This window comes from Sparus aurata, chromosome 9 (genome assembly GCF_900880675.1).
Source record: "Sparus aurata chromosome 9, fSpaAur1.1, whole genome shotgun sequence".
NCBI lineage: Eukaryota > Metazoa > Chordata > Actinopteri > Spariformes > Sparidae > Sparus > Sparus aurata.
This window is the reverse complement of record NC_044195.1, coordinates 25,447,427-25,462,270: the sequence shown is the minus strand read 5'-3', so window position 1 is coordinate 25,462,270 and position 14,844 is coordinate 25,447,427. Positions and strand designations below refer to the sequence as shown.

The following is a 14,844-nucleotide window of genomic DNA, read 5'->3' as shown; positions in this document are numbered from 1 at the left end:
TGAATATTTTGCTTTGAGACTCCACTAAAGAAATGTTAGATAATCAATAATCAGTGAATAAAATGTCCATCCATCCAACCATCCACCCGCTTATCAAGGTTGTGCTTGTGAATAGAATGTATACAACAACAACAATAATAATAATAATGATACACTAACAAAATAAAGAAATGCAGAATTAAAAGAAGTCCACTGATAATTAGATACAGATTGAAATCAACTAAATAGCACCTAATGAGAGTTCTTGTAGCAACTGTGTTTTTTAATTGTCTCCCATGAGCCAAAAACATGTCAGAGGTTTGCCAGGTCTTTATGATCTCCTCCACTCCGCGTCGCGCTCCGCTCCGTGTTTTGATTCTGATCTCATGACGTCACAACCCGGAAGTGGATGCGGAAGTGTTCGTCGAACAGCTGACAGCTGCACGCAACTCTCTGACAGGACTAACAAATCACAGCTCATCGATCTAAAATGTTGAAGGCGGTTATTTTAATCGGAGGCCCCCAGAAAGGTGATACAATGTTTAATGTTTTTTCTTGTTTTTAATGTTAGCTCCGGTTCGTTAAAGCGAAGCTAGGCTGCTAACGCTAACAAAACCTGCTGGGCTTGTTTATATCACTGACGTGGCGTAATGTCAACGACCCGCTTGTAAACAAAGGACAAACAAGAACATTAACTTCATAGCCTGATGTTTTTAATGACTTAAACACTGAGTGAAAACTTGTAACTAATATCGCTGTCAGCGCTGATATCGGTAACAGCTCTCCCTACCTTGGCTTCTAATCAATAACCTGTCAGCCCAATTCTTTCTCGGACCGAGTGAACGAACTCCACTTGGAAAATAAGTTATTTTAGGATTTCTGCTCACTTACAGTAGGAATAAGTTATTTAACATGATTAATCGTGGCATGTTGACTCACTCTTCAGTTCGGCATTGATTCATTCCACGGTGCAGTTCAAAAACATTGAGAATAGTAAAACCAAAAGAAGATTTTAAGGGATTATCTGCTGCCTGGTGATTACTTGCGGGCTTAGTTTTCCACCAGACCCCGTAATGCTTTGCTGAACACTTGTCTGCTCATCCATGAAGGCAAAGGGAGGGAAGGCAGCTTGTTTCTCAATATCATAGCACATGCTGCCTTTTCTACACTGCTCAAAATGAGTTAAGGACATTGGGATGTAGGTGCATATTTGCAATATATGTAAGAGATATGTTGTTAAGAGTTTTCACAAGTAATGTTGTTAAGAGTTTTTTTTTTTCTATTATGTAGTTTTGATGTGCACTGTAAAAAATTATCTGCATTTTTAATCTGTATCATAAGTAATCAATCAGTTGTTTTGTTAGGCACGAGGTTCAGACCGCTGTCATTTGAGGTCCCCAAACCCTTGTTTCCAGTTGCTGGTGTGCCCATTCTGCAGCATCACATTGAAGCATGTGCAAAGGTGAGCATCACTGCAATATCATATATTGTGCAGTCGAGTATCAATATATAATATATAAAACGAATGCTTCAGCATATTGTTTGAAGATATCACCAGAGATAAGTTACAGATTCAAGTTAGAGATTGTATTTTTTTCCGTAAAAAGTCTTTCTATGTACTATTTGTGGGTGTTATTAGTGTCCAATTTAATTTAAATGTGGTGTTGGAGGTTTTTCTTTACAAGCCGAACAGCTTGTTCTGGTGGTAAAAAAAAAACACGTCCTAGTTGCTGGTTAGCATCAGTAATTTCTTTCCCTCTGCATTGTGTTGCACAGAAAAGCCTGAAATGAATTCAGCCGAATAATTAATATCTTTTGTGTTACAAGGTGCCGAATATGAAGGAGATCTTGCTCATCGGCTTTTATCAGCCCAACGAAGAACTGACCAGATTCATGTGTAACACCCAGCAGGAGTTAAAAATTTCCATCAGGTAAAGAACGGAGCGCTTAGCAACACATGTGCAAAAAAATACCCAGTTACTTGCAAACTAAACAATGACTTGTACATTTCTTTTATGTATTGCAAAAATGTCATAAATATAATTTTTACAGCAAATCAACTTATTTATTTTCTTTATCAAACACATCAATCAGTACATAATATGCACCAAGTGTACAAAATATTCTGTAATGCTCTGAAGACCTTTTTTTTTTTCTCTTCTTAAGAAGGTGATGTTCTTTGTAGCAGTGACTTTCCCTGCTGGTGCACTACTGCTGCTGAATAACTGGGGCTATGCTGTTCTTCTTGTTCTTCTTAACTCTGCACCGCAGGTATCTGCAGGAGTATTCAGCCCTGGGCACGGGAGGGGGTATCTATCACTTCCGAGATCAGATTGTCTCCGGCAGTCCAGAGGCTTTCTTTGTTCTGAATGCTGATGTCTGCTCAGCGTTTCCTCTCACAGAGATGCTCAGCTTCCAGAAGGAACACGGAGAGCCAAACAGCTTTGTCATCCTTGGGACAACAGTGAGATTGAATTATTTAGAGTTGTTGCTGTCTAATAGAACTTGAAAAATGGAGCAGAGCATTAGTTGAAGTAAAACTCAAAAGCGTTTATTGTGTTTTATTGTGTTTTAGCTTTTGGCATGTTGAACACAATGGACGACATTGATCTTGATCTTGATCTTGGTTAGGCCTGAACAGATAATTACTTTATCGACAAAAAAAATATATAAAAAGTTATCATGACAGACAGGATCCTTTTTATTTTATCAGGCGAACAGAACGCAGTCCCTGAATTACGGCTGCATTGTTGAAAACGAGGAAACGCGTGAGGTATCTAATTCTTCCTGTCATTTATTCCGAAACAGTCCCTTAATCACTGTTTCACCTTGAGGTCACGACTACTCATGTTTTTCATTCAGGTGTTGCACTACGTGGAAAAGCCCAGCACGTTTGTGAGCGACATCATAAACTGCGGCGTATACCTCTTTACCCCAGACATCTTCCAGCACATCGGCACCGTCTTCCAGAAGAATCAACAGGACATGTTGTTGTGAGTTGAAGCTCTCTCTCTCTCTCCCCCTGGGGGGGTGGGGGGTCTCTGTGTGGGAACGCATGTGAATACCATTTATTCCGTTTCTTCTTCGGGTTCTCTTCATTTGTCTTTTTTTTTTTTTTTTTTATCCCTTTCCCTTATCCTCCCTGCCATCATTTCTGTTTCCTCACACAATCATCAGATATCCATACGATGGGTAAGTTTGTCTTTGAGGGCTGCACGGTGTAGTCATAGAGCACTTCCTGTTTGGTGTGACCAGTAGAAAGAAAGCCAGTGTTGAGGCTGAGGGCGCTTTGTGAATGTTGCCCGTGTCCTGTTTTGCCAAAAATATGCACCTCCCAAATTGCAAGCAGCTTCATTTTATTTGATTGATTGATTGATTGATTGATTGATTGATTGATTTTGTCCTTGAAACAGGACCTATTTGCCTGCCAGAAATTGAAGGAAAAGTTCAACACTTTAGGAAATATGCTGATTCACTTCCTGTCAGGATGTTGATGCCACTCTTGTTAGGACTCGGCGTTATGGCCTTTGAATAATATTCTAATATTTTGGAGCCATATTTGGGATACACAGTTTATATGTGTGTGACAAAATCAAATATCACAACATTTTTGACCAAATACCTCAATGTCAATATTGTGACAATCCTTCAGGGATGACTGTTGGTGCTTTAACATGATTTGAACGCAATAAGATCTTTGATAAATAATCATCAGTAATGTAGATATAATGAGTAAAGGTGAGTAAAGGCAACTATGAGAACACATAGGTTACTTAAGTAAATTTTACTGTAATGCAGCTTTTAAATTCCGAAAAAGAAACAATAATATCATATTACAATGATGATATAATATCGATATATTTCCCAGCCCTAATTCTCGTGTCTGTTTGGTAAGTCAGAAGCAACAACTAGTAGGCAGACCTATTAGTTTAGCCTAGCTTAGCACAAAGACTGTGAACAGGGGGAAAATGTCTGGCCTGCCTCGGTCCAAAGGAAACAAGATCCATCTACCACGATTTCTAAACCTCATTAATTAACACTTATTAAGCTGTTTCCACCTGTTTCCAGTCATTGTGCCAAGTCAAGCTAACTTTCGGCTAGCTGCAGGGCGAGAGTGGTATCAATCGTCTCTCTTTGCTCTAGGACTTAACAGAAAGCAGTTTGACATTTTGGGAAATTCCTTTTTCGGCAAAGACAATATTCACAAAAAAAAGAAACATATATACAGTTTACATCCGTTGTCTAGTCTTAGATGTAATGTTTGTCCTATTATAGCTTGCTTTCCTTAGTGCATCACTGCATCCTGAGTCTGGTAACGAGGAGCAAGCAGAACTTCACCAACTTCCTCATCTCTGTTTTTGATGTACGTTTATGTTGACCCTGTTTCTACTTTAGGTTAGTTAGCCAAGACCAATTAGATAGATCGCAGTTGTTGGAACGCTGTGTTACACAGTTTGCAGAGACACTTCGAAAAGGCTGAGGATCGTATGAGTTCTTGCTCTGTTTGTTAGCTGCTGCACCCCCAGCTGTGCTTTTTCCTGTGAACATTAGGAAAAAAAAAAAGCTTCCTGTCTGCACTCTGGTCACTCAAAGAAGCCTTGAATAACACACGGGATCAATATTCGGATATTTTCCTTTTCTACTTGGACCACTTTTTTTTCCCCCCCGACTTTGTTTGTTTTTTAGATGTTCACTTTGGTGCATTAGAGCCAACATTTGGCACCACAAGGACACTGGAAATACATCAAAAAGGTCAAACCACGCTGTGAATAATTCACCTGCTGACATCGATAGCACTTAAATCAAGCAGTGCTCCCGAATCAGCAAAATTGTTGAACACATCAGAGATACTTGATAGAAGAGAGAAGAGTTATATACTGCAAACTCTCCCGGGGAGTACTTTGCCTCTAACCACATCCCCTCCTTTTTGGTAAAACTTCGATTATGGGTGCTATCCTTTTAAAATATTCTTTTCATCAATATTTAACACTCCGTTTCATCTTGGGGGCTCTCACAATACACCATGCCAGAGATCCTGATTAATATGGAACACATAGACTCTTCTACTTAAGTTTTTGGATCACTACTAGGTAATCAGCGCCGGGTTTCAACCCAGCGCTGACACCATCAAAGTTAGCATCAGCGATGAATTTTAACTCGCTGCTCTCATTTCGTTTAAGAGGCCGGATTTTAGGGCGATAAATTCATGTTTTTCTACGGCTTTGAGAAATACATTTGAGGTAATGGTGCCACTGGGTTTTTTTTTTCTTTTTTGCACGTAACCGGTAATATAGAACTATCTGAGTATTAAAAGTACAAGCGGGGTGAAGAGGGGGCAACAAGAACGCATCCTCAATTGTTTTCTGGCCCAATTCCTATAAGAAAATAATAATACAACACATTCAGCATGTTTAGATTGTTCATTAGGTAGTCGGGGTGAGCGGTGAAGTTGGCCACGGAAGACTTTAGAACGAGTATGTTCGGGCTCGGCACTAATACCAGCCTGCAGATCCTGTCAGTATTCATGGCTGTAGAGGGAGCAACCTTGTCTGCAGTGTCTCATCATCAGCTTAATATTAAGGCTGTAATATAGAACATCCACTTTAAGGCCACGGCTTTTGGGAAATCAACCTCATTTTTAAAAAGTCTTAACTCAATTTTTCAAATAATACAAGGGTGGGGGGAAACATCGAACAGTCATACCTTTCTCATTTTACGGCCCGATTTTCTGTTTACATCCCAACTTTGCCTTGGTTTTTTTCCTCTAAATGTGTGCACAAGATTGTATTTTAAATAAATGACTCCCCGGTTTGTAAACTCGGCGCCATAAAATGATGATCTGTCTCCTGCAGAGAGGAGCCAACCAACGGCTGGCACCGAGCAGAGGCCATCAGGCTGGAGCAGGACATATTCACTGCCCTGGCAGGACAGGGAAAACTCTACGTATATAAAACCCTCAGCTTCTGGAGCCAGATTAAATCTGCAGGGTGAGTGCACATTTCATAAATACTGTCACATTAGACAGGGCATAAATTTGTCTTCGCAAACGTGGACAACCCTGTAGCCTGAAAAAAAATGTTCGAGGAGAGAGACATTGGACTGTTGTGTTGTGCTTATAGACGGCCAATATTACCATTTACATTACGGGACCTTTTAAAAACACTGTGTGGTTTATGTTTTTTAAGCAAACATCGATTAATATTTGAACATTTAAAACGCTGTTCTACCAAAAACCTTACAGTCCTGCCCTAATCCAAAAAGAACTTGATACTAATATCTTGATATTAACGCTTGTGCTGGTATTTCGTTGTTTTTTCCAGGTCTGCAATTTATGCCAGTAGGCTGTACCTCAACCAGTACCACACAACTCATCCCGAGAGACTGGCCTCGAATAAAGAGGGAGGGCCGAAAATAAGCGGTGAGATTGATTTATAATCTGTGGCTATGCTTCCTCTCTCATATCGGAGATGAATATATTCACACTTCATTTATGTTCCACAGGTAATGTCTACATTCACCCTACGGCCAACATTGACCCCACGGCTACGGTAAGCATCTTCCCCAACCGTCCTCTTGTGCTGCACCACGAATACACACAAATGGCGCATGTTATGCACCAACAGGGGAAAAGTAACACGTGTATGTTTTTCCTGTCTCAATCCAGTTGGGTCCCAACGTCTCCATTGGCACTGGAGTGACTATCGGTGCTGGAGTCAGAGTTCGAGAGTCCATCATCCTCCATGGTGCAACTCTCCAGGTGAGCCGCTGTGAAAACAGTCTCCTGACTTGTTGCATCACTGTTTTTTTGGGCCAGGAGGTGGCAAGAATTGATAATGCTGTTTTCAACTGATTGCCACATAAATAAGCGAACTACCCCTTAAAGATCTCCACCATATTTATCAGAATCAGAATTTCTTTATTTGTGCCTCAAACGGGACATTTTTGTCACAGCAGTCAAAGGACGGTAATATTACAATAAACAACAATAATAGTGAAAAATGAACAATATAGTTAAAAGGTAAGAAATGGACTCGTATATACATAATATCCTACAATGTGAACAGTGTAATTGTATGGAAAATGTATCAAGGCATACGTCTGTGTGACGTGTTTTTTGCAAAACAAAAAGTATAATTATCACACTGACGTCCTTAAAATGTCACATATTCCTTCGTCCCTTGTGAAAAAATTCTGAACATTTGAATGTGCAGTTATTTAACTATTGGACACAAAATGTCTGAAGTTGATGCATCACACTTGTTTACCGTGACAACTGGACCAGGATTTGGCTCCACCAATCAGTGGCTCATTTGTGAACTCATGCTCGGAGGCCCATCTCTTCAAAAATCCGATTTTAATGAGCGCAAAGATAATGCACACTTTCAGCAACAAATTTTAAAAACAGCCTTTTAGTCTGAACCTCTGCCCAGACCGCGCTCTACACAGTGAGGCTCAAACATTCAGCTGGAGGAAAACACGAATAAATACACAGTTTTGACTGGAGGGGGACGTAAACTTTGAGGAAAGTTTAAGGCGGCCCTTTTTTTTTTTGCTTCAAGTATCGACTTCACTCGCAGCGGTATAACCATCAAGTTCGGAATTAAACTGGATCCAGCCCTCAGTGAGTTGAAGGGAAATTTATCTGCCCGTTTACTGCTGGTGACATCTTAACATTTTATTATAAACATTATCCACTCTTCAAGAGGCGTCTCTGGAATTTATCTTTAAGCTCCTCTGTCACGGCAGAAATAAAGTTGCCTGCTCCTCCTACAAAGATGTCATTTTTAACGATTTGGAGGCTGACATAATTTAATCCCACGTCTCCGGTGATGACTGGATGCCTCCAAAATGAATCGAGACTGTGGGTGACTTATTGATTTTCATTGCATTATTGCCGACAAGGACAATTTGTTTGTTGAGCTATAATTCAAAAGAAGCCACATTTTTTTTAAGAGTGAAGTTATAAGTAATCTGAGGAGCGGTATCTCACAGTATACAGCAGATCTGAACACCCCTTTGATTTTCAGCGGCGGCACAGTAATCTGATGGAGTATTGTCATGTCATTTTTTGTTTTTTTTTTCCCTGTAGGATCACTGCTGTGTTCTGAACAGCGTTGTGGGATGGGACAGCACCATTGGCAAGTGGGCGAGAGTCGAGGGGACCCCGAGCGACCCGAACCCCAACGACCCCTACGCAAAGATCGACAGCGAGACTCTCTTCAGAGACGGAAAACTCACGCCCTCTATTACAATTCTCGGTGAGCGTGCTCCGACCTTGTATTCTTCAGGCGAACCGTTAAATATTCATTACATGATTCAGCATCAAAATACGTATATTTCTCTTCAGCAGCATTTTCCATTTAGAACTTGTTCCCAGAAATGAAAAGTTAGCGGGTAAACGAGGGTGAGGCTTCAGATTTTCCAAAATTGGTTGCTTGAAGAGAGTTTCCCTGAAGAAAAGGCCCAGTCTGGTATAAGTCACTGCAGTCGTCTACAGCTTACATTTGGAAGGGATGAACAATATATCAAGGACCTTTTATATTCTAGCCAATAAAAGAGCCGATAATATGAAGTGCGGATCTTTGTGCTCATGCTTCACCCGGGTAGACTGGTGTAGACTAGAGAAGCAAAATCTGATGTTGCCAGTTTGGACGTTTTTTTTTACACTTTCAGAGGAAGAAGACACAATTGTAAGACAGGTTCAGAATGAGGGAAAAGGCTATAGGTACTGACGCAACAAATGTTAGCCTCAGGTGTGCTGCAACTACAGGTGAGGAACTTCTTTTTGACACAAAAATGTGAGTGTATAGTTTTTTTTTTATCAGTATGGGCCTCGGCTGAAGAAATCCATATCGTGTAGGTAGATTGATATTTGGATAGTTATATGATATATTCATGTCACAACATCATAAGTCACCAGCATGTCTCGATAAATCTATGAGAAGCATTACTAAATCCTACATCTATCATTATCTCCAGCTTTGGTGCTATGCATAGAGCTGCAACATTTAATCGATTAATTGATTGGTCGACTGAGAGACAATTAGCTGACTATTTGGATAATCGGTTTCCAAGCTAAAATGTCACATATTTGCTTGTTTGTGCTTCTTTTTAATGTGTGGATTTTCTGATTTTTATTCATCGTTTATGATCTTAAATGTAGAATGTTTGGGTTTTTGGACTGCCAATGAATTGTTTAATCATGAGAATAATCTGCAGATTTACCGGTAATGAATATATCCTTAGTTGAAGCTTTAGTTTTGAAGTTTTTTCAAATCAACTTCAGAACAGTGCACCCAATTTTGACACAAAGAAAACCAAATTGAACATGTGCCATATGCTGAATTTACAAGAATGGCCCAATGATTAATAATTCATCACACACAGAGTTTCAAAAAGTTTATAAAGTTTCTCCTAATTCAACACATCACAAAATAGAGCAATTTTATAAGGGAGTCTGGGGAAATTCTCTGCCTCTTAAGCTCCTGACTTTTGTTGACTGGATTCTATGTGGCTGCTTTGACCTGTAGTATGGTGGATATAATTTGTCCTGGTCATTTACATAAATACAAAAACATTAATATTGCACACCAATTACACATTCATTGTATAGACTGACTCCTCAGCACCCCAACCCCTGACTCCCAATATCCCTGCGTCCAGTACCAGAAGATCTCTGTTATTTGATTTTCTCTGAGTTGTATTCGGCGACGCTCTTCTTCGCCCGTTCAGCCATGCAAGAAATTGCCGTCACTTGTACCCGAAATGTGCAACCCATCACATACTACATGCCAGCAGTGTGAGAAATATAATGCTATATGTCCTGTATGCCCTCATTCCACTGCACAGAACTGAACACGGCTTCGCTTTCTCTCCTCCTCAGGTTGTAACGTGACCATCCCCTCCGAAGTGATTATACTCAACTCGATTGTCCTCCCGCACAAAGACCTCAACCGTGGCTTCAAAAACCAAATTATTCTCTAGTTAATCTTCCTCACGCTTCTGTCCACTTACTGTCACCGCTGAAGGATGCAGCTGGACGCCTGCCGGCACTGCCTCTGAGTTACTGTATATAAGATGTCAAGAGTGAAGATATGGGACATTCATTAAATAGTTTTGAAAGATAGATTTTTATATATTTGTCCTTCAGCCTCTATGCATCATTGGGTGTCAGCAACATTAGGGAGAGGCTAATCACGCATGTTGATTCACCTTGAGAAGTGCTGTCATGCCAGGGGTTTATATTGGTTTTTTATTAACTTTACCGAACTGTAAAATTAGTGCAGACAGCAGTGTAATATATTTGGTTGAATGTAATAAGATTTTTTTTTTTAAGTTTATGGACGAACTGTTTCTCAAGGGCATGTTTGACAAACAAAGACTCGTTACTTCAGCGTGAGGAGAAAAATACAAGAAAATAAAAAATCACTCACTTTCCTGACTGGTTCCATTTTTTGAAAAGGGAACATTTGTGTGAAGCTCTGATTAAAACTGTTTAGCATCTTCCTCGCTGGGTCTCGACAATTGACTACCACCAAAATAAATCAGCGGGCTTCGAGATTTACATCGCAATCAAGCAATGTTGCCTGTTTTTTTAAAATGTGAACTTAGCGGGGGGCCTGGAGACTAAAGGCAACAAGCACACACTTTAATAGTGCATTCGCAATCACTGGAGGCACCGTTCCAATTTATGGATGCAGCACATTAACATTTACTTATTAGGCCCTCGAGCACTCATGATCACTTTAGCATTTTTGTTCCAATTATTGCGAGTGTCTATTAAGGGGCGATGTAAATTGTGATAGTGGAGCTGCAGCATAATACATTTTAATCAAGTCTTTTCACCGTCTACTTTCCAACCAAAGGGAGGGGAAGAAAAAGGAGTTAATGTAAATCTTAATTCGTGGCGAGGTTTAAGATGTAGGCGCCTGTGGTTTTTATATTGTTGATTCAGGTGCCTTGCTGCTCAAGAAAACTGGCCTCATTACAGTGTTTTTACCCGTCTTGATTGGACGTTCATCGCTTGCTCCTCACATGAAACGCAATCCTGAAAATTCATTAGATCAAATAGGTTTTCCACTCCCATATCAGCCAAAAACTTGTGTTTTGTGCATGCAGAGATGTGCTCACAGTGGGGAAGTAGAGCTTGTACATCTAAATTCTAATATTATTTACTGCACGTTGGAACTGTGTTTTTTCTGTCTCCTGCCTCTCAGCGGGAACCATAGTCGGTGTTTTACTCTGTGCACGTTTGCAGAATAGGAACAGGAAGTGGTGTAAAATATAGAGGACGGGATAGAAGGACAACAAAGGTGACATTTGACGACGGCTGGATTCAGATCCCTCCCCTTTCTGTCTACACGAAGAGCGTTTTAGCTCGGCGAGTCAGGAGATGTGTCGCCTGCAGGAGAGTGTGTGTGTATAAATCTGTTTCAGTCAACATGGATTGTTTTAAAAGCGGAGATTTTACAGTAGCTCCTCCGTGCCCTTTAGTTTTTATGATAGCTTTGTCTTGGCTTCGTGTCTTTTAGAAAGGTGACATTTAGGGTCTCACTGATACTACTAGTAGTTGATATTATAATTTGAAACTTAAAAAATACACGGTTATGTTTATGAAACATTTGAAAGCAACATGGGTCTGTGAGAAGGAATGAATATGTCCAAACATGTTCTGGGTTTCCTTTATAACTTTTTGTGAGCCCCAACACAGCACAGTCATCCAACGCCCCAACTCCCTGCTCCCGCTCTTTCTTCTCTTCTTCCCTCTCTGAACCCCCTGAGTCACAAGCTGTCAGTGCCAACTCACTGAAATACCAGATACCTGAATATCAATTTAACGTCACTCTAAACAATAAATGTGTGTAAACAAGATACAAGTAAGTAGGGTAATAACCCTAACCAACCAAGCAACATACCAACCAACGTTCCAACCAACCAACATACCAACTACCAAAACAACATACCAACCAACCAACCAACCAATATACCAAACAACATGCCTACTACCCAAACAACATACCAACCAACCAACCAACATCCCAACCAACCAACCAACATACCAACTACCAAAACAACATACCAACCAACCAACCAACCAACCAATCAACCAACATACCAACCAACCAACCAACATCCCAACCAACCAACCAACATACCGACTACCAAAACAACATACCAGCCAACCAACCTCAGTTGGACCACAGTATAAAAGTTAAAAACTCGATTTCTGCTTGACAACATGTCAAACTGAGACACAGCTTGGACAGAAAAATGCCTCTGAGACACTGCAGTTCAATAAAATTTAAAAACAAAACAATCAAAAGCAAAGGCAGATTGAAGTCCTCCCTCTGATACAAGTACAACAAAACAGACTCAATCATCCTCCTCTGATTTACAAACTTGGGTTACTTGCACTCGTACTCTCAGGGGTGAAATTGGAGAGAACTCAAGCTGCCCCATGTGTTCCTAAAGAAGTGAAACAAGATGAATCATTCTGGTCTGTTTGACACTAGAGTATCCTCATGACCACAAGATTACACACACATGCACGCACACACGCACAGTGCTTCGACAAAAGTGTTTGTTGACTGAATTACTTTGTGGATGTCGTATTCCCATGATATATTAGCTCCTTGTTTCAAGCGTTTACACCAACAGCATCCATAATCGGACAAGCCTTTGTTGTGCCGGGAGTTGTGTTTAACACCGAGCAGACAGCACAAAATAAAAGGGTGTTTTGGAAATGAAGCAGGATGGGAAGCCAAAGTGTCTCTATTAGCCTTTGGAAAGTCTCCAGTGGCAGGGTGCATTCCATTTCCAACAGGAATCTCTGGTGAGGACACGTGCTAGCGTTATGAGTTGATCGGGGAAATTAGATGTGACAGAACAGGTAATGAGAAGGGCGAGCGAGAGCACAAAACTAGCCAAGATTTTCACATCAGTGCAAATTTAGTAAACAAGAGCTGCTGGTGGTGTCGCGGTTTAGACGTACACATCTTCATGGGGTAGGTCAAAGCACGCACACATACCAGGTCACTGCAGGAACACGCTATATTTCCCATCATTATCATCTATATAGGAAAAGTGATGGGAAGGAAAAATTACTTATATTTTCACTGAATGATGGATCTCTCGCAGACATTTTGAAAAAAGGGACTCATTTGCGCTGAAAGGATGACCCAAAGTAAATCAATTACCATCAAGTGGGCATTTATACACCTGTTTCAAAGCAAACATCTAAATATGCTCTTAAAAAAAAAACAAATTCTTTGCAGCTGATGCTTTCCAAGTGTTTGAAGGTCTCCCTGTACTCTATGGATTTTCCTGTCAGAGGCCAGGTCAGAGGAAGTCTTTGTCTCCTGGTCCAGATCCTTTTTGCAGCCGCTGACCTGCTGTCTGCCGACATCCTCACGTCGGGGCCTCGCATCCAGGTGCTTTGCCGCCATTGTCACGTGGGTCCTCCTCGAGCTTGTGTACACGCATCCACATTTAAGATACTGCTGTACTGCTTAGACAAGGTTATGTTCATCCTTAATCCTATTTACGCAGGCCTCTCAGGCTCTAGTCGCCCCGCCTCAGCTCCGTCATACATGTATTTGGCACCAGTGACTGAGAAGATTGCAGTTACAAGTAAGCCTAAATTTGAAGGCTTCAAAACATCTCATCAAAAGCATGCGCATTCTTGAATCTTATCACTGACTTACCCACAGGATGGGTCAAACTGGGTTGAAACTCTTAATTCCCTTCTAGAAAGCCGTAAAATGTCCCATTAAGGCTGAGTTGTTCATCACACTCTGGCTCGTGACGGGGTGTTGAAGTCATTGTGGCGGTCCTCGACAGTAAACAAAAGCCGCTACCAAATTGTTTTCGAAAGCGCTTAAAATCACCCAGAACATCAATGAAGCACCACGTGTTGGTTTAACATCTGCAAATAAAGGGGAACTCTGCTGATTTTACGCTTCAAAGTCTGTTTACAGCTGCTGCATTGATTTTTTTTTTTTTACATGTAAGATTTCTGGCATTGCAAACGACAGACACTATCACAAGCGTACTCCTTTTATCCTGCCTTTGTAGCTTGAATGCAGAACCGTTGATAATGATTTATTTATTAATTTTTTTTTTACTTTGGACATGTGATCCATGACCATACAGATTATAAAGTTTGTTTGGAAAAAGAAACCAACTGAGAAGTCAAACAACAACAGAGGACAATCCAAATGTCTGTTCATGTTAAAGAAAAACAGCTTCAGTGGTCATTGTTCCTCCCAGCTACTGTGTGCGTGTGTGAAGACAGTTGTGTATATGTGTGTGGTTCTGGCAGTGCAGCCGGGCCGACTATGGGCAAAGGTCCAGTGATGCTTCCACCTGAGAGGACAGGTGGAGGGTTTGCGTGTCAGCACACTGAAAGGATGATGCCTACGAGAAGCCTTGAGGACTGACAAATGAACTGTCAAATGGAAGCTGACATCTCACACTGTTCAAACTCATACCGTAAAGAAAAATAGCGTTTGGCTGTCATGCATCACCGGTGAATACTAATGTTTTGCTAAACTGAGCTTTAAAACATCAAAGCGTGCCAGCTCCCACCAGTTCCCCCCAGAGAGGTGTGAGGCTGCCGTTTTTTTTTTTGTTCCATCCTCGCTCAGCAGATGTGCTGCGTTCTAGAAATGAACAGTCAGACTTTTTTGACTCCCGACTTTGATAAATGTGCTGTAATGCCCCCCGAAACAGAAACGCCAACAAGACATCAAACCTGTCTCAAACCCGAGGATTTTTTTAAGATGCGCAGCGCCACAGACATGACAGCGCGTTCTGTCAACGCCGCGCAGAAAATATGTTGTTTACCATCCTTGAAATACGACCTCC

At 40.9% G+C, this 14,844-nt stretch overlaps 1 protein-coding gene across 2 annotated transcripts; it reads left to right on the top strand.

Annotated features, from left to right (window-relative positions):
• Window positions 1-358: 358 nt before the first annotated feature.
• gmppaa (GDP-mannose pyrophosphorylase Aa) lies at window positions 359-10,417 on the top strand. 2 transcript variants are annotated; one of them, XM_030427293.1, is made up of 13 exons: window positions 359-509; window positions 1,344-1,441; window positions 1,807-1,910; window positions 2,251-2,443; window positions 2,693-2,752; window positions 2,842-2,972; window positions 3,157-3,171; window positions 5,832-5,966; window positions 6,300-6,397; window positions 6,481-6,527; window positions 6,644-6,736; window positions 8,069-8,237; window positions 9,863-10,417. In XM_030427293.1, the coding sequence occupies exons 1-13, from the start codon at window positions 470-472 to the stop codon at window positions 9,961-9,963; spliced, it is 1,284 nt and encodes a 427-aa protein (XP_030283153.1). In that variant the 5' UTR covers window positions 359-469; the 3' UTR covers window positions 9,964-10,417. The 2 variants fall into 2 exon arrangements, with proteins under 2 accessions (XP_030283153.1, XP_030283154.1); XM_030427294.1 differs by lacking the exon at window positions 3,157-3,171 and having other exon boundaries at window positions 360-509.
• Window positions 10,418-14,844: the final 4,427 nt, after the last annotated feature.

What these genes read in the sequence shown, in the direction of transcription:
- gmppaa (XM_030427293.1), top strand. Translation starts at nt 470, where the DNA reads ATGTTGAAGGCGGTTATTTTAATCGGAGGCCCCCAGAAAG. An exon ending in GAGTTAAAAATTTCCATCAG is followed by an intron (nt 1,911 to 2,250) that starts GTAAAGAACGGA and finishes TCTGCACCGCAG; the next exon opens with GTATCTGCAGGAGTATTCAG. An exon ending in TTGTCATCCTTGGGACAACA is followed by an intron (nt 2,444 to 2,692) that starts GTGAGATTGAAT and finishes TTATTTTATCAG; the next exon opens with GCGAACAGAACGCAGTCCCT.